The sequence below is a fragment of the Anguilla rostrata genome, chromosome 3 (assembly GCF_018555375.3).
Source record: "Anguilla rostrata isolate EN2019 chromosome 3, ASM1855537v3, whole genome shotgun sequence".
NCBI lineage: Eukaryota > Metazoa > Chordata > Actinopteri > Anguilliformes > Anguillidae > Anguilla > Anguilla rostrata.
This window is the reverse complement of record NC_057935.1, coordinates 1,055,323-1,075,000: the sequence shown is the minus strand read 5'-3', so window position 1 is coordinate 1,075,000 and position 19,678 is coordinate 1,055,323. Positions and strand designations below refer to the sequence as shown.

Genomic DNA, 19,678 nt, shown 5'->3' with positions numbered 1-19,678 from the left:
TGTGTGTGTGTGTGTATGCATGTGTGTGTGTGTGCGAGTGTGTGTGCGTGCTTGTGTGCGTGTGTGTGTATGCATGTTTGCAGGAGTGTGTGTGTAATCACAGTTATCAGAAGTAGATGCTTCAGCCTGCTACAGGCCTGTCCTGCAGGAGGTTTTTTTTTAGAAAGAGGCGTGAGGGAGTGTTCACCTCACGGTCTGTTTACACTCTCTCAGCCTCTCTAAACCTGTCAGCCCAAATCCCCTCCACCCTCTTAGCCCCTAATCTCCCAGCATGCTTTTAGACCACGGTAAAATTAGCGCCTGCAGTGAGGCCTGAGGCTGCCGCTCCTGTTTGACTCAGGACAGGGTGTCACCGCACCCTCCGTGTTCAGTGTCAGGTGGGTCCGGTCCTGTCTGTCTCCCCAGTACCCCCCCGCCCCCCCCCACCCCCGTTAATCCACATGAAGAATCCTGTCATGGGGAGCGAGAGGTTAAGCGGGAGGTTTGTTTTTCTGACACACGCTCCAGGAAAACTCGCTGATGTTCGGGGAAAAGCGGGCCTGCCTCTGAATGTGTGTTCTGCACATTTTTTTGGGTTTTGTGACTTTTGGCATTTTTTCTTTCGCGTGTTTTTTTGATGTGTTCCCGTACGCTGACGGTCTTGGGGAGAGCAGCGCTATATTTATCCCTGTGTGTCTGGGGTGAGAGAACGCGTCTGTGTGTTGGCTCAGGCGTATCAGACGTTAATCCAGGTTTCCGTTCGCGGGACTTGGGAAACGCGCTCAGCACTACGCCCGTCGGGATGCGGACCGGACGGAAGAGCTTCCCTCCATTAACGGAAATTTAGAGAATTCCCGTCAGGCGATCAGGGAACGGTAATCCCGGCTGGCCCCTCCCACTCTCCCTCTTTAACGTCCCGTTGCCAGGTTACTCTGGCTGACTGACAGGAGGTGAACCTGGGGCCGCGGTGGTGCAGGGTGGTGTGCTGCTGTCAGGAATTTGGCCGTGTGTGTGAATGTGAATCCTCAGCTGGGACAGCACCACGTTGGCACAAACCTCACCCCCCGCCCCCCCCGACACACACATACACTCACACTCTGGAGACAGAAATCTTTGTTTACAAATTTAGCTCAGGAAAAAGAGCGCAAGTACCTGGCACACAAAGTGATGATTTATAGTACATAATAAATATTTTATCACTGGTGAGATGTCCTGCTGGAATCGCCTTTGGGGCTTATCGTTGGGTAGATCAGCTGCAGATGAGTCTTGATCGGATTGTGCTTTTTTATTGGATTACTGGGGCAGCACCTACTCCTTCCCCCAAACGGACTCTGTGCCAACCGTGGTGTGAGACAGGTCGGCCTATCAGAGAGGAGGCCCAGCGCTGTGGGACAGGACAGGACGTCTGGAGACGGGCCAGATTCTTAGAGCGCGTCAGTCAGACGGCAGAGAGAGCGCTGCTGTGTCTGTGGGGTGCGTTAACCCCAGAGGGATCGCACCCGTATCCCAGCAGCCTCCCTTCAGCAGGCTGGGCAGGACGAGGCACCTGTCTGTGCGGAGCAGGGGGGGGGCTAACACTGGGCCAGGGGAACATTGGGTCCCTCTGGGTTTAGGAACGCACTCTTAATTCATTTGTCAGATAATCCCTCCTGATCTGAGGTAAGCGGGGAGCTTTCTGACAGCAGCTAGAAGTGAAATGCAACTGTCATCACAATGCTGTCTCTGTGTGTGTGTGTGTGTGTGTGTGTGCGAGTGTGTGTGTGTGTGTGTGTGTGTGTGTGTGCGAGTGTGTGTGTGTGCGAGTGTGTGTGTGTGTGTGTGTGTGTGTGTGTGTGTGTGAGTGTGTGTGTGTGTGTGTGTGTGTGCGAGTGTGTGTGTGTGTGTGTGAGTGTGTGTGTGTGTGTGTGTGCGAGTGTGTGTGTGTGTGCGTGTGTGTGTGTGTGTGCGTGCGAGTGTGTGTGTGTGTGTGTGTGTGTGTGTGTGTGTGTGTGTGCGAGTGTGTGTGTGAGTGTGTGTGTGTGTGTGTGTGCGTGTGTGTGTGTGTGTGTGCGTGTGTGTGTGTGTGCGTGTGTGTGTGTGTGTGCGTGCGAGTGCGAATGTGTGTGTGTGTGTGTGTGGTTGGGGGTTGGTTATCAGTGCTCAGGTCTCTCAGCATGTGGGCTGTTTCTGAGTTCCTCAGGCTGTTTCTGGTCCTGCTTTGATTCTGTTCTCTGAGGACCAGCTGCTCCTGACGTGTTCCTTATCGCTGCGAAACCTTCGCCATCAGAGCCCCGCTGCTGCTGCTGCTGCTGAGCGCTTTCCCAGCCGTGAGAACCATAGAGCTTTCCCAGCCGTGAGAACCATAGCGCTTTCCCAGCCGTGAGAACCATAGAGCTTTCCCAGCCGTGAGAACCATAGCGCTTTCCCAGCCGTGAGAACCATAGAGCTTTCCCAGCCGTGAGAACCATAGCGCTTTCCCAGCCGTGAGAACCATAGAGCTTTCCCAGCCGTGAGAACCATAGCGCTTTCCCAGCCGTGAGAACCATAGAGCTTTCCCAGCCATGAGAACCATAGAGCTTTCCCAGCCGTGAGAACCATAGAGCTTTCCCAGCCGTGAGAACCATAGAGCTTTCCCAGCCGTGAGAACCATAGAGCTTTCCCAGCCGTGAGAATGGAAAAAATGAACACCATAGAGATCATTTCCTACCGTCTCATTTATCTGATTCGTCCGCCTGGCACGTTCTCCTGCCCTTAATTAACTCTCCGTGCCCTGGAGATCCTAATCCCGTTCCTGGGATTGTGATCCTGTTCCTGGGGTGTTTTATCGGCCCGAGGGGGGGGGGGTGTTTTTGCCGCCGGGCCCTCGGTCGGTGAGCAGCGGTGTGACGTGTCCGCAGGGCTGATACCGCAGGGCTGATACCGCAGGGCTGGTACCGCAGGGCTGGTACCGCAGGGCTGGTACCGCAGGGCGGGGCTGATACCGCAGGGCTGGTACCGCAGGGCTGGTACCGCAGGGCTGATACCGCAGGGCTGGTACCGCAGGGCGGGGCTGATACCGCAGGGCTGATACCGCAGGGCTGATACCGCAGGGCTGATACCGCAGGGCTGATACCGCAGGGCTGATACCGCAGGGCTGATACCGCAGGGCTGATACCGCAGGGCGGGGCTGGTACCGCAGGGCGGGGCTGATACCGCAGGGCTGGTACCGCAGGGCTGATACCGCAGGGCTGATACCGCAGGGCTGATACCGCAGGGCTGATACCGCAGGGCTGGTACCGCAGGGCGGGGCTGATACCGCAGGGCTGGTACCGCAGGGCTGGTACCGCAGGGCTGGTACCGCAGGGCGGGGCTGATACCGCAGGGCTGGTACCGCAGGGCTGGTACCGCAGGGCTGGTACCGCAGGGCGGGGCTGATACCGCAGGGCTGGTACCGCAGGGCTGGTACCGCAGGGCTGATACCGCAGGGCTGATACCGCAGGGCTGGTACCGCAGGGCTGATACCGCAGGGCTGATACCGCAGGGCTGATACCGCAGGGCTGATACCGCAGGGCTGATACCGCAGGGCTGGTACCGCAGGGCTGATACCGCAGGGCTGATACCGCAGGGCGGGGCTGATACCGCAGGGCTGGTACCGCAGGGCTGATACCGCAGGGCTGATACCGCAGGGCGGGGCTGATACCGCAGGGCTGATACCGCAGGGCTGATACCGCAGGGCTGATACCGCGGGGCGGTGTTCCAGCGTGTGGCAGGAAACAGTGGCGCTAACACGGCGCTAACACGCTGCGAGAGTGGGAATTACAGACCGGTCCTCCGCTCTGGACTTCCTGGAGGCTCACGCAGCAGCGCAGGGTGTGCAGAGAGGCAGGGATCCAGGCACTGCCCGAGAATAACGACCCCGCAGCCCGCGAAGAAGCCGGTCGGCTCCCAGCATCAGGAGGGTAATTACTTGCGAGGAAGGTCGGATCGCTCGTGCGGGACCTCTTCCAGGTTCTGGATGGGCTCTCCTGCATCCTCACAATGACACAGATCAGTGAATCGCTGAACTGTTTCTATTCTGTTCTACCCTGTTTGCTTTTAGATGCCCCGTTGAGCAGATTTACACCTGCTCTCATCATTAAAGGCGTGGCTGCGTCTGGCAGCGTTCACTGAGCGAAGATCACGCTTGATCAGCTGACTGGTTTAGCAATAAGCACTTTTGCTGCTGAATCTGGCCAGGCTGGTTTAAACTGCACAGGAGCACGAGGGCAGGGCGCTGACATCTACTGCAGGTCATAGCTGGATTACCTGCTCAGGTAAATCTGTGTATCCAGGAACTCGATTGGCTGGGAATTCACCAGTGCTGTGTAAAATTTCTTTCCTTGGAATGACCTTATAAAATGTGCCTGCATAGCAAATCAGTTCTTTTAATAGTTAAATATCTGAATATTTATGGTGACTGAAAGGTCTTCAGTAGGACAGGCATTTTTTTGGACAGCCCTTTTTCCGGTCGAATAGATTCTCTCTTTCCGCTCTCACACATCACGGTGTCCTCTTTGTCACTTTTCTTCTGGAATGTTCTGCTGTCTCCACAGCGGAATGCCTCTGAAGGCGAAGGTTCCAGAACCTCTCCGTTGCTCGGGTTACGGGCCCAGTTCTGACATGTTCAGCATCTGCGTGACTCATGAGGGGAAGCAGTTTTTAGGGTTGTGGCTGGGAGAGGTTAAAGGTCAGGCAGCAGTGAGCCAGAGGTCACGATCTCAGGGCAAACTTGTGACCCAGCTCTGCTGAAATTCCTCTGAACGGATGGAATTCCGGCCTATTCATGAATTTCCAGGATTAGAATGTTTTTTCCCTTTTGTTGCCATGCCAGCAGGGTTTTTCCGGGTCAATGCTCACCGGCGGGTGACAGAACCTTTGAGGCCCTGAGCCGCGTGTTTAATTGGGCGGAACTCAAAAACACCCTCTGGTTCACCAGGGGGTGATGTCATAGAGGAGAGCATCCAAACGCACCTGGGAGTCTTCTGCTGAGACTTCTGGGTAATGTAGTCCTGGTGTTGTAGAGGTGACAGAAACACCGGACTTCAGGCTCATATACTCCTTTGACCTGGAAGACAGTGACCTTAATGCACATATTAATTCCCATATTAGCTGCATATTTGACTGTGTGTTTATGAATCTAATTATACTGATGGTCTGAGCTCCCTTCCCCCGTTCTCAGGTGGCTGTTCTGATTTGTGATGTATATTCTCTTGCCATGTTGGCCCAGTGATTCTCTATCGATGAGAGAAGCAGCCAAATTAATTAAAGAGATTATAAACATAAATAACCAGAACTTCGGTTTCTTCCCTTATTCCCCATTGAAAACCAGCCAGCTGGCTAATGCTGGGACATTTACAGTAATGACGATTAATGTGCATTGTCCCTGAATAAAAATAAATGTGTAAAATGAATAAATAATAAAACAGAATATATAAACAGCTCAAGGATGAGGTAGCTGCACTTGATCTGAATTATTACACTCGATGTCAGAATGAGAGGGTAAGGATGAAATGATAATAATTTCTTATATGATCACTCTGGACGGACGTCCTATGTTAGAGAGGAGAACATGCAGAAAGTGTTGTATAAGGTAATTCAGAGATGAATATGGGGTTTGGGTGATTGATTGGACAGGAAGCGGGTGATTGATCTGCTAAATGAACGATCGTAGTCTGGAAGGCATCGCGGCTGAATTGACGTTCTGATTGATGTGACGGAGGCCTGATCGATTTTATGGAGGGATGGCGGGGTGGGCACGTGTGGCTTCTGCTCTTTCACAGACCCTGTGATACTGAGAAACAGACCCTCTTTCACAGACCCTGTGATACTGAGAAACAGCCCCTCTTTCACAGACCCTGTGATACAGAGAAACAGCCTCTCTTTCACAGACCCTGTGATACAGAGAAACAGACCCTCTTTCACAGAACCAGTGATACAGAGAAACAGACCCTCTTTCACAGACCCTGTGATACAGAAACCAACCCTCTTTCACAGAACCTGTGATACTGAGAAACAACCCCTCTTTCACAGAACTTGTGATACTGAGAAACAGGCACTCGTTCTGTGAAAGTGGATCTTTCAACCCCAACGCAACGCTGCATGTGTGTTTCCAGACCTGCTTATCCAGAGCAACTCACATTCGCAACAGATTAGTGCGCAAATACTCTGACGTAATGCTGTAATGAGGGGATATGTGTGTTGTACTGTGTGTGTGGTATGGTTGTGGTGTGTGTTAATAGGTGTGGTGTGTTGTGTGTGTTAATGAGGTTGTGTGTGTTGTGTTATATACAGTGTGTGTGTGTGTGTGTGTGTAATGAGGTGTGTGCGTGTGTGTTATATACAGTGTGTGTGTGTGTGTGTGTGTCATTAGGGGCGTGGTCTCTAACGGCCCGCCCTCTTGTCTCCAGCAGTACCCTATCAGCACAGCTCCTATGGCAGTGGGAGAAGCTCCGCCCCCATCCACTGCTTCCGCTGCAGGGAGGTGTGCAAAGGGGAGGTGGTCCGTGTGCAAAACGTCCATTTCCACGTCAAGTGCTTCACCTGCCAAGGTAGGACCCCACGGAACTGTGCACCCCCAAACATCTGTCAAATGCAGCAGCACCCCTAAACCCTGTCTGTCACACAGTACCCCCAAACTCCATCTGTGAAACGCAGCAGTACCCCTAAACCCTGTCTGTCTCACACAGCACCCCTAAACCCTGTCTGTCACGCAGTACCCACAAACTCCATCTGTGAAACGCAGCAGTACCCCTAAAACCAGTCTGTCACGCACAGCACCCCTAAACCCTGTCTGTCTCACACAGCACCCCTAAACCCTGTCTGTCTCACACAGCACCCCTAAACCCTGTCTGTCACACAGTACCCCCTGCCTCTGTGTGTTATGTGTGAGTGTGTATATGTGTGTGTTATGTGAGTGTGTGTATATGTGTGTGTTATGTGAGTGTGTATGTGTGGCAGGGGGTTGTTGTGGGCAGAAGGGAGGGATTCCCTATGAACACTAATGAGGTGTTTTTGCCAGGTTTTGGGGGGGGGGGGGTGATGTGGTGATCAAAGCCAGCTGGTGTGGGGCTTCATTCCCATGTGACCCCCCTTAGCCCCCCCCTCCCCTGCCCATCTCCCTGTTGTTTTAATTTGCACACACCAGAGCGTACTCACTTCTCTTTGTTATCAAGATTGTCTAATTCAGGGGTGCAACGGCTGAAGAGAGGTGAAATGGAGCCCTTCTCCGGCAGGGGAATCGACACGGCCTTGGGGGGCGGGGGGTGGGGTGGGGGGGCGGGGGGGTGGTGGTAATAACCACCCCATAATGAAGCCGGCACAGACGGGGCGCAGTCAGGGCTGGACTGCTCTGGGGGGGGGGGGAGACTGATCGGGCTTCCGGCCTTGTGCCCCCCCCCACTTACCATTAACAGCTGGAATAGTCTATGTTGCCTGGGAGGGGTTGCTGTGGTAACTGCCTGGCTGTTGCCTGGGAGGGGTTGCTGTGGTAACTGTGTGGAGCGCCCTGCCCTGGTTGGTGGTTGTACTCAGCAACACTGTCCAAGCGGCAGCCAATGGGAAAGCTTCCTGTGAGCCGTATCTTATCAGTAGGGGGTTTGGGGGGGATGTGATTCCATCTCCTATTGTGACATCATCAAGTTCCTTGGGATCACATGAACTCCCCAAGAGCATAATCATGCAATCTCATTCCTCACCTATTGTGTTAATCTCTCTCTCTTTCTTTCTCTCTCCATCCCTCTCTCTCGTACTCCGTCTTTACCTCTTTCTCCTGTTCTCTCTCTCTCTCTCCATCTTTCTCTATCTCCCTCTGTCTCTTTTTTATAGTCCCCTACCTTTCTCAGATTCTGTCGCTCTCTTTCTCTCCTCTCTTTCCCTCTTTTTCTCTCTCTCCCTCTATCTGTCCCCCACTCTCTTTCTCTCTCTCTCTTTTTCTCCCTCCCTCTTTCTGTTCCCCACTCTGTTTCCCTCTCTCTCTCTCTTTTTCTCCCTTCCTCTCTGCCTCTGCCTGTCTCTCTTTTCGCTGAAGATTGCCCCTGGCTAAATATATCTGTTTATGTCACGCATCTCCTCGCCTCCGTGTCTGTTCAGGGTTTTCACACACACGCCTGATTGTGTTTGTGTCTCTCTCTCCGTCTCTCTCCCTCCCTCTGTCACACTCCCTCTCTCTCTCTCCGTCTCTCTCCCTCCCTCTGTCACACTCCCTCTCTCACGCTGTCTTCCCCGTGTGTGTCAGCTCTTTCTCCGGTCTTTGTCAGGATGAGCCTCAGCTGTTACGTGTCCCATGATTCCCTGCTGCAGGCGCTCAGCCGCTGAACTGCAGAGTCACGCGTGGCTCTCTGGCTGTTCTGAGCTCAACCCTACCCCTGCTGAAGAGGGGCATTGTGGGTAGGGTATGACGGTTGGGGTTGGCAGATCCAGGGCACAGGCACTGCTCTGTCTCCGCTTCTGAGACACGGTGGCACTACATCTCTCTGAGTCTGTAGGGAAATGACAGACAGCACCGGGTACCAATGACCTCACTCTCTGTGAGGTGAAGCCCCGCCCCCTGCAGAGTGTATTGAGGGCGTGCTCTGATCCCTGGCTGTCATTACTGGATTCCATCTCTAGTAATCGCCTCTGCAAACAGAGATTAATGCGAATCCCTCAGCAAACTTGAGAAGCACAGAACACCTTCAAGCACACGCAGCAGTAACCCTCAAGATCAAGTGTGGCAGATCAAAACATCCACCCATCCATCCATCCACTCATCCATCCATCCATCCATCCACTCATCCGTCCATCCGTCCATCCATGCATTATCCAGTTCCTGGTCAGGGTCGCAGGGGGGCTGGAGCCTATTCCAGCATGCACTGGGTGAGAGGCTCAAGGCCTTCGCTCACACACACACACACTTTGCTCACACACTCATACCTACAGGCAGTTTAACTCTACACTGAGCCTAACCTGCGTGTGTTTGGACTGCGGGAGGAAACCAGAGTAACTGGAGGAAACCCACATGGACACGGCGAGAACATGCAAACCCCACACACAAAGTTTGATAAGGGTACGGTGAGCGGTGCCCCCCCCCCAGTGAGCGGTGCACATGCCTGGGGGGGCCGCTGGTCTGCAGTTATTCTGTGGGACGTGGCCCCCACTGCCCCTTTTCTGAAGCTGCATTGTGGGCGCCACCAGACCCGCGGGCGTGAGCTCCAGCGGTCATATCGCCCCCTCTGCAGCGCTCTTTGTTTCCCTTTTTTGGGTTCTGTGCTGTTTTGGGGCCTGGGACAGGTCCCGCGAAAAAGGCCTCTCCTGTAACTGAGGGTCTCTGCCTCTCCCGCGAAATCAGCTCCTCGCGGAGAAACTAACCGCACGCGTGACACTTCATCACCCCTCTGTCACACTCAGCCTGCGGGACAGAGGAATCGTTTCAGTCTCATCTCCCATCTCCTGCTGCATCTCTGAGTGACACACTTCAGGCCCTCACTTCACTGCAGCTTAGAGAACTGGCCTCTGGAACTACATCCCCCAGAATTCCACAGGTTTCAATTCCAAGCATTTACAGCCAGCTGTTCTTTTCCAGCTGTTGTAAATAACCCAAAGGTGCTTAATATGTGTATAAAATGTTAAGTAAAAGGTGTGTTTGACCGGAGTGAGTTTTAAGATGAAAGATGTGTTTGACTGCAGAATGTTTTAAGATAAAAGGTGTGTTTGACCACAGAATGTGTTAAAGTAAAAAAGTTTTTTTTCTACAGTGCCATTCTTCAGCCCTACGCACCAGTCCAGCACAGTTTACTCTTCTTTGGCCAAATGCAGTTACTTTTAATCGCATTGAAGCATTTTTAACTTGCGCTCTGTAAAGAGGAAGCCTTTATTGATTCCCTTACAGTCATTAAGGCTAGCGTGAGATTAGCACAGCGCAGTGTGAAATGAGCAGGCTGGGGGGGGCGGCGGGGGGGGGGGGGGGGTTAATGGCTGTAACGGCTCAGTGTTTCTCTCTGTCTCTGGAACACACTGCTCCCTCGCCTTCAGACATTAAACTCTGTTACAGAACGGGTCTCTCCGCAAGCGTTTCAGGCGGCAGAATAACGGGCTTCTGTTGTATCCCTTTGCCTCCAAGGCCTCGGAGAACAATCTGGCGATTAATATCAACTTGGAAACGTTAACAAGTGTCCTTGGAGAGTCTGTAAAACGTGCTGATTGGTGGGCGCGATCTCCAGAAAACAGTGGAGTGGGGGGGGGGGGGTGGCAGGGGGGTATAAAAGGTTGTTTATTCGTGCAGACTGTTGTGGCCGGTGTGGTGATGCACGCACCAGTTTGGGGGGCCAGTCCATAGGCTTCAGAGGAGCATTAATGCTGACTGACTAATGCACAGTAGCCCCCAGAATCTGCACATGAGAAAAAACCATGTCCATGCCCAACAATGCCACAGGAATCTAGAAGATTCTTTCCTCACCTTTCTTACAGAAATGTTTCCCTAAATAGCAGGTTCGTCCTCAGTTTTGTCCTGGTTCTGTTTTCAGAGGATGACTAATTTCCAACATGTTATACCATGGCTGTATTTTTTCTCATTTACAGAAGAAAAGTTCAGGCATTGATTGACTATAAAAAAATGCACTCTGGGGCAACACAACACGCTTTGCGCCATCGCTGTGAATTCCCGCAAGCGATAACAAGCTGAATTTTGAAGACGTGAAATTGCCGTTATCGATCAGGCAGTGAACTGTGTTCTGAATCTTAATGTCGGGCTGTTGATCTGGATCTGGAGTGGCCAGAGGAGGGTTTGCCAATGGGAACAGTCCCAGGCCCGTCTTCCCATAATCTCCTAAAGTAATTGAGTTGATTTTATTTCTGCAGCCAGGCCATCCATTAAACAGGGAGGAGAGAGGGGAGGCCAGTGGGCATTAGACAGGCAGGGCCAAAAACCTGACCTACGACCTGGAAGGAATCAGTAAAGAACCTGATAAACTACTTAACTAAAGAGCACCCAGCACTGGCTGATTGTTTTTAATTTCACCTAATTGCGCGCAATTATGCTTAATTACCTTTGTGCACTGAAAGTGAACATGTAATTATAACATTTAAACGATTATAACCAAAAAGGCTGGTGTGACGCTAAAAACCAATCTCCAGTCGCCCATAAACAGAATTATATAATTATAATTTAATTAGCCCGGTCTCTTGTAACTCAATTACTGATTCTGCTGTTTAAAAGATTTTAGCGTTCCATATTCCAGGCTCTTCAGCCTCCAGTGCACTGTGTAATGCTGTTTTCCCCTGGGTGGATGGGTGGAACCTTCTTTGTCATGTGCAGTTGTTCCGAGGGTAATGGTTAGGGGTTGCACACAGTGTCTGGCTCTGTGCACTGCTGCTTCCATCTCATTGGCCTGTTATCAGCCGCTTCCCTCTCATTGGCCTGTTATCAGCCGCTTCCCTCTCGTTGGCCTGTTATCAGCCGCTTCCCTCTCATTGGCCCCTTATCTCGTGCTTCCATCTCATTGGCTGCACTCGCTGCTCTTGGCATTTGATGACCCAGACTGATCGATACACCGGATCCATCCGGTCCAGATAGCTGAGAGAAACGTCTCGCATGTCCGGACAGAACTGGACAGAACTGGACAGAACCGGCTGTGATTGATGGGATCCACGCAGCCCTTCTGTGGTTCTGATCCTGCATGTCCTCTACGCGCAAGCGTTGATCTGCAAACCTTCTCTAATGTTTCAGTCGATACCGTTTGCAGCGCGATGCGAAGCATTAGCCTCCATTAAGGGACCGGCTGTTAGACTGCCTCTTCAGTCTGAGAGCAGTGAGCTTAGATGAGTGCTTAGATTAGTCATTTAGTGGAAGAGATTAAGGGGTGGATGCACAAAGAATTCAAATTCACAGAAGTGTCAGAGCACAGGAACGGATTCTCCGGATGTTAAAGCTCTACATTCTTAACATCGGCAGTTCTGTTTGTCCACCACTGAAGATGAAGCCTTTCAGTTTGCTGCGTGTTGTGAATGCTCCATCACCAACAGGACCCTGCTACAGTGGGGAGGAGGTAGGGGGGGGTGGCACACAGGAGCCGACCATCTGGTTCCTGTAGAGGTTCTGTGGTAACGGGGGAGGTTTTTAGGAGCAGGAGGTGCTGGCTCGTGTCTGTGGTGGTGGAGGAGTGTTTTAGGAGCAGGAGGTGCTGGCTCATGTCTGTGGTGGTGGAGGAGTGTTTTAGGAGCAGGAGGTGCTGGCTCATGTCTGTGGTGGAGTTCTGAAAGCTTGACCCTATTTGCCCGTCCCGCAGACGTTTCAGAGTCCATTAAATGAGCTTTCTGTAATTTCGGGAGCCTGAATGCTGGGCCAGATACCCCATCAGCCCCTGCAACAGCTCCAGTTTACCCCCCTCCCTCACCCCCCACCCCCACCTCATTATCACAGCCATTTCTTTTAGCCGACAGGATGCAGACTTACATCTATGCAGCTGGATATATACTGAAGCAAAGCAGAGGCAATTGGCTTGTGTGCAGTTTGGGCTCAGGTACAGGAGCTTGCAGTGATAAATTCACCTGTTTTGGGAGCATACCTTTCCGTGTGCAGACTTATTTTCTTTCTCACGATGTACTGGAGCAATTTTAGGTTAAGCACCTCACTCAGGGGCACAATGGCTTTGTCACACTTGGGACCTAAACCTGCAATCTTCAGCTTACAAGCCCAGTTCCCTAACCGCTGTGCTACACTGCTGCCAATTACAGAGGCCATTTTGAGTAAAGGTTTGTGTGTTTTATCACAGCTGCTGCCTTTATGTTCTCCTTCATCACCACAGCGTGTTCCTTTTTATAACTGCACAAGGCCCTCGGGGGGGGGGGCAGATCCCAGCCAGGGCTTTTAATTGATAAGCAGAGACTTCCTGGTCCCTCTCTCCCTCCCTCTCTCTCTCTCTCCCTCTCTCTATTCCTCTCGCACAGCGCCCAGTCCTCCTCCTCTCCAATTTTTAAGGAGGTCTTGCTTATGTAATCGCCTCAGTGACGCCTCTTAGATCAGGGCTGGCAAATTGCACTGATAAATTCTTCATGCAGCCGGGAGGAGGAGGAGGAGGAGGAGGGGCAGGGTGCTAATTACTTGTCTTTAACCTCCTTTGTCATCCGCCGATGTTACGGCAGTGGGGAGAAGGGCTAATTATAGTGCGGAGAAGCGTCGTTGTGGAAGTCGAAGGAAATGTACAAAAATAATGATTATGAGTCGGCAGAGAAATGAGCAGTTTGCAGGAATTGTAAGATTCAAAGAGTAAAGGGGGATTCTCCCCACCTTGCCCCTTCCCATCATGCACCAGCCCTTTCTGCCCTGCTCCACGCCTTCCCACCCTGCTTCGCTCCTTCCCATCATGCACCACACCTTCCCACCATGCCACGCTTCTTCTTTCCATGCTACTCCCCTTCTAGCTCCATCCTTCCTGCTCTTGAATTTCTGAAAAACACAGTCCAGTCCCTCCTGTGGGGGGGGTGATGTTAGTCCCTGTAGTGGGGGTTTGAGGGTTCGGGGGGTGGAGTGTGTGTGTGTGTGTGTAGATGTGTGTGTGTGTGTATATGTGTGTGTGTGGCTTCAGCAGGGGTGTGCACACACTAGCGATCTCTACCCTGCAGGCGTAGCGTCTTTCACCAACATCTGTGTGCAGGCGGTTTTAAATTCCTCTGAGACCCTCTCTGCTCCTGAACATCCCTGTCGGGAGCGGATCTGAGGTATGCATTCGTCAGACGCTTCGGGGAACTTTTAAGCGAGCTGCTGGGATGTCGGGTTGCGTGACGGGCGATGGGAACGCTGGGACCGGCGAGGGGAACGCTGGGGCGGGCGAGGGGAACGCTGGGGCGGGCGATGGGAACGCTGGGACCGGCGAGGGGAACGCTGGGACGGGCGAGGGGAACGCTGGGGCGGGCGGGGAACGCTGGGACGGGCGAGGGGAACGCTGGGATGGGCGAGGGACGGGCGACGGGCGAGGGAACGCTGGGATGGGCGAGGGAACGCTGGGGCGGGCGAGGGAACGCTGGGACGGGCGAGGGACGGGCGACGGGCGAGGGGAACGCTGGGATGGGTGAGGGGAACGCTGGGGCGGGCGAGGGAACGCTGGGACGGGCGAGGGGAACGCTGGGACGGGCGAGGGAACGCTGGGACGGCGAGGGAACGCTGGGACGGGCGAGGGAACGCTGGGATGGGCGAGGGAACGCTGGGCTGGGATGGGCGAGGGGAACGCTGGGACCGGCGAGGGGAACGCTGGGAAGGGCGAGGGGAACGCTGGGAAGGGCGAGGGGAACGCTGGGGCGGGCGAGGGAACGCTGGGACGGGCGAGGGAACGCTGGGACGGGCGAGGGGAACGCTGGGGCGGCGAGGGAACGCTGGGGGCGAGGGAACGCTGGACGGGCGAGGGGAACGCTGGGGGGCAAGGGAACGCTGGGACGGGCGAGGGGAACGCTGGGGGGGCGAGGGGAACGCTGGGACGGGCGAGGGGAATGCTGGGACCGGCGAGGGGAACGCTGGGGGGGCGAGGGAACGCTGGGACGGGCGAGGGGAATGCTGGGACCGGCGAGGGGAACGCTGGGCTGGGCGAGGGGAATGCTGGGATGGGCGAGGGGAACGCTGGGGCGGGCGAGGGGAACGCTGGGGCGGGCGAGGGGAACGCTGGGGGGCGAGGGACGCTGGGACCGGCGAGGAGCGCTGGGACGGGCGAGGGGAACGCTGCGGTCCCGACCTGCTTTCAGCGTAACATGAGGAGCGCGTTTCTCCCATTTTCCCGCTCTTAATTAGTACCCGCATGTGGAACTCTGACATATAAAAGGTTTTAGTGGCCTGGCCCGTCCTACACACCAGCTACAGTAACAGCAGAACACTGTTTAAAGAGCTTTTAATTACAGCTGCCGTTTGCGTCAGTGTCTAATTAATGTCTGTTTAATGGCTTTATTATTTGTTATTTAGCAAACTTCCTCACCCGGAGCGACCTTCGATGCTCCTGTTCCACGCTTCCAGTTTACCAGCGCAGTATTTATTGAGGAAATGAGGGTTAAGTGCTTGACTTTCGGGTAAAATGCCCGTCGAGTCTGACTACTGTAGCCGTCATGCTGCATGGTTTAGGTGCCTCGTACACTGCCTGATTGAAAACATAAGTTGCTGTTGGTGATGTCATAGATCGGGGGGTGTCCAATCAAATCCAAAAAGGGCCGATGTGGGTGCAGGTTTTTTTTTATTTTACTCCAACACTAGGACACCTGATTCTCGTTTGAAGTTCACGATTAATTGAATAGTTAAATCAGGTGTTGTTGTGCTGGGCTAAAACAAATAACTGCACCCACACCAGCCGCTTTAGGACAAGATGGGACACCCCTGCCAGAGATGTTCTATCAGCAAACCAGATGGGCAGCTTCTGTGTCCCTTCTCTCATCTGCGGAAGGCTAATTCCAGGCGGAGTCGTTGAAGCGGAGCTGTGACGGAGTGAGGTGGCATCTGCTCGTTGGAGCGGCTCGTTTTATTCACTTGGCGGGATCTCCGCTGGATCGGGTCCCGTTATTGGATTTCTCACCGGCTCTCCAGGCCCTGTTTCAGCGGCCCAAACTCCGCTGGGACCCGTTCGCTTCCAGGAGGTTCCTGTTCCGTCTGTGTTGCTTTTGCAAGCCATGGACGTTCTGTCTCCAAACGCGCCGCCTCGTGAATATTTATAGAGAGTCGGTGTGTGGAGGAACGCCTTGAACTCCAGAAAAGATGCTAAGGATATGGAGCTGAGCGTCTGGTTAGCTTATCGACGGTCTGTGGTGATAATCCTCACTTTAGTGTTGCGCAGTTTCAGGAGGGAGGACTTATAGCAGGCCTGCCCAACCCTGTGCCTGGAGATCTACTGGCCTATGGATTTTCAGTCCAGCCCTAACAAAGCACACCTCATTCAACAGCTAGAGATCTTTTTAGGCTGCTAATTAATAGAATCAGATCTGCTAAAGTAAGGTTGAAATGAAAAACCTAGAAGACGGTAGATCTCCAGAAACAGGATTGGGCAGCCCTGACTTATAGAATCTTCGTTCCCAGGCTACCTCACCTCCGGTCCAAGATCACGGCCTCCTCAGGTGTGTGGCTCATTCAGATGATGGTGCAGGAGCCCTCCCAGCAGGTGGGTGGCAGTAGATCAGGGTCCAATTGGGTGTAGGTGCAGGTTTTTGTTCTCGCTCAGAACTGAGACACCTGGTTCTGCTCATAAAGGTCATGATTAGGTAATCAGTAGAATCAGGTGACGTAGTGCTGGGATGAAACCAAAGCTTGCACCCACGCCAGCTCTTTTTTTGGATAAGATTGGACACCCCGGCCAGAGATGATCAAGTAGTGGGCGAGTTCTTAAAACAGCCACCGGCTGCTGCTGCTCTTCTCCACGTGACCGCCCTCCTCTGAACTTCTCTCATTCCGTCCGTATTGTTTTATTTCTTTCATTTCCATGTTTTACCTTTTTTTCAAGTAAAATGGAGCGAGAGAGAGAGAGAGAGAGAGAGAGAGCAAGTGAAGCAAAAAGAATGAGGAAATTAAACAAGGAGAGAGAGCGTGGGGAGAAGAGAGAGAGGGATAGAGAGAGAGAGAGAGAAGGAGAGGGAGAGGGAGATTGGCTTCCTGTTGCCACGGCAACATAGCCCTTGGTTCCAATCTCCAGCCCACCGGCTGGTTGCTGGGGAGACCTTCCTGTGAAGGTGATTGGTGGCTAGGATAGGCCCTGGCTTGTTGCCTGCTGGGTTTAGGGGAGACGCTGGGGACCCCCCCAGTGCGTCACACCCCCCCCTCCCCCATCCCCCCCCCAGGATCCCAGCCGGAGAAAATTTACACTCAGGCCCCCCCAGAATCGCTTTCAGTTTGCCTGAACCACATCACACAAGTCCAGACCGATTCCTGATTTCTGCTGGTGAGTCGCTGTAGAATCCAAGATCAGTGTCTGAAGCAAACTGGAAGAGTTCCTCAATGGACAGTATAGTGCTGCATTTTTTAAACAGTTTAGCAGGTAGCCCCACACCTGACAGGGACATAAACCCAGAACACCTGGCCTCCTCTGGAACACCGCTCATTCTGAGGTCATGTGACATGGCATGTGATCCCATACGTCCTACCAGTACAGTCATTCAGGAGAAACACCCTGACCTCACTGCAGTCTGAGGCCCCAGGGGGTGATGGGTAATCTGCCATAGAATCACCAAAGAGGGGGGGGGTTGTTAGGGTACTCACTCTCTCACCGATCAGCAGCTGCTCCTCTGGTCCATCGGATTCCAGTGGTCTGTTAGGGGTGGAGGACGGGGGCATGGCGGCAGGCGTGAGGGGTGTGGCAGAGGGCGTGGCAGAGGGCGTGGGGGGGCATGGCGGCAGGCGTGAGGGGTGAGGCGAAGGGCGTGGCAGAGGGCGTGGCTGGTAGTGTGCAGCCACGCACCTGCTCTAATCGAGGTGCCGTGATTAAACGCACTCCTGCAGTGACGGTCTGGCGCTCGGAGGTGATAAAGCCGCGCTGTGCTCCAGCGGAGCGTGTGATCCCCGTGTCTCCCCTCCCCGTCAGTGCGGCGGATAATGCGACCGCTGCACGTGTGCCTCATGTTAATGCGCTTCTGCAGCGCTGCATGCGAGCGCCAGCCGTCGCCCGTTAGACGCAGCGGCACCCGTGCAGCTCCCCCGCATGGAGAACTGCAGGTCTGGGCATTTAAATGTCATAAAACCCGGTCAGGTCATGTGACACGAACCAGCGCACTGCTGGAGACTGACGGCAAGGTCAGTGGGTTGAGTAAAAAAAGGGGGCGGGGCCAGGTAAAGGCTGGCTGATTAAGAGGCGGGGCTCCATAAGGAGGGCCGGCCCCCAGGGACCAGGAAGCCACTCGGATTAATACAGCCAGCGGGCGCCATTTTGGCTCTAGTTTCATAGGTCACAGTCATAAACCCATAGTGAGCCTGGAGGCCCGTGGTTATTGCAGGACTTTAGTATTATGTTTGGGCAGTGCTGTGGGGGGAGGGGTCTGGGGGGCGATATTATGAAAGCAGTATTTGGGGGGGAGTGCGGAGGGGGGGCTCACGTTATGTCGTGATTTTTTTTTTGCAGTTGAGATTCCTGTCTTTGATCGTCTTGTCCCACTCCACACACATCTGGGGCTTTGTTCAGACCGTATCAATGAGAGGAGGCTGTAATTCAGTCTCTCTTCCTGAACTCATGGATGAGCACTGAACCCCTTGAAGGATTTTAGGGCTTTTTATAGAGTTTAATTTGTCATTTTTCCTCCCGGATTCTGGCGGAGATCGAGAGGTGCCACCTGCACCCTGTGGTGAAGAAAAGCCACCAGAACACCACCAAACCTCGCCAGAACGCAATCACTGCTGGCTTGTTCTTTACCTTCCTGTACTTGGGCTCGGCTGAAATGCTGCTATAATTACAGAGAAGACTAGGCCCTCATTACCACCGAGTGTGAATGTGAGTGAGTGTGTGTGTGTGTGTGTGTGTGTGTGTGTGTGTGTCTGTATGTGGATGTGTGAGTGTGTGCTGGTGAATGTGTGTATTTGAGTGAGTGTGTGTGTAGGGGGGATGGGGGGTTGGACAGGTGGACACGTAATGTTCTGCGAAGTTCGGGGTCCCCTCTCCTGGTCCGCTCCCTGTGTGAGAGTTTGTGTGTGTGCGTTTTTGCAGTGTTTGCAGTGTGTGTGTATGAGTGAGTTTGTGTGTGTGTGTGTGTGTGTGTGTGTTTGCAGTGTTTGCAGTGTGTGTGTGTGTGTGTGTGTGTGTGTTTGCAGTGTGTGTGTGACCCCCTGGTCCTGCGCAGTGTAAGCTGTCGCTCAGATGACCTGTGTGTGCTCCAGTGGCCCTCAGCAGTGCTGCGTGTGTTTGCTGTGGAGTGGGACTGAGCTCACAGCTCACAGAGGCCGACACATCCACACAAATCACAGAAAATACAAACTACACCCAGAGTATCGCAGCAATGTGTGCTCTGAATGTACAGAAAAGAGAGTTTTTATTGGTTTTTTTATAAGTCCTTTAAAAACCACAGAGAAGTCAACAAATGTGTTTGTATGTGCATTTCTCATTTTAATTGAGTCTTTGGCAGGTAGAGAGCATGTCTGTGTTTTTAATCTTGGATATTAGCAAATAAAGTCAAACAAAAACAATCATATCTGCAGTAAAATATTCCCTGGCCAGGATTCAAGCAACTTTTGCCCTTAATGTTATCTCACAATTAAAAGCAAGTGTTTATTTATTTAAAGGGTGTGCACCAAATGTTATAAAAATGAAATATACCAGCCAAATGGATGTTTTCCTGCTTTATGATTCGTAACATTAAAAACTTTTTTTATTGAAATAAAGTGAAGAAATCATCCTGAAAAGATCAAATTGCTTTCTCTTTTTTTCCCCTGGCCCCCCTTTTTCAACAATCTTCGGCATGATTACCTACGTCATATTTGGTGACCTTATTGAGGGAGGACGTCAGATACTGTCACAGTTAGCTATAGCTAGCCCTTCTATATAGTGCAAAATTGTTTAGTAGAGGCTGTATTACAGAGCAAATTACACATTCTTTACATGAAATCAATTTATACAGCCGGATATTTACTGAAGCAATTTCAGGAAAAGTACCTGCTCAGGTATTCTGCTGGCAAGTGCCCTACCTGGAAATCAAACCTGCAACCCCCGCATACCGCTTTTTACCGAGACACAGCCACGAAGGCGCTGAGCAGTGGAAGTTCTCTAGCCCCTGCACGGCATTGCCG

At 52.8% G+C, this 19,678-nt stretch overlaps 1 protein-coding gene across 2 annotated transcripts in view; it reads left to right on the top strand.

The window, feature by feature from the left end:
* The window catches only part of ablim3 (actin binding LIM protein family, member 3), a 71,812-nt gene that overhangs the window by 9,245 nt on the left and 42,889 nt on the right, over positions 1-19,678 (top strand). For both annotated transcript variants that reach the window (XM_064325283.1, XM_064325284.1), the window contains exon 2: positions 6,387-6,524. In XM_064325283.1, coding sequence (XP_064181353.1) covers positions 6,387-6,524 — 138 coding nt within the window. The remainder of the gene's footprint in view (positions 1-6,386; positions 6,525-19,678) is intronic.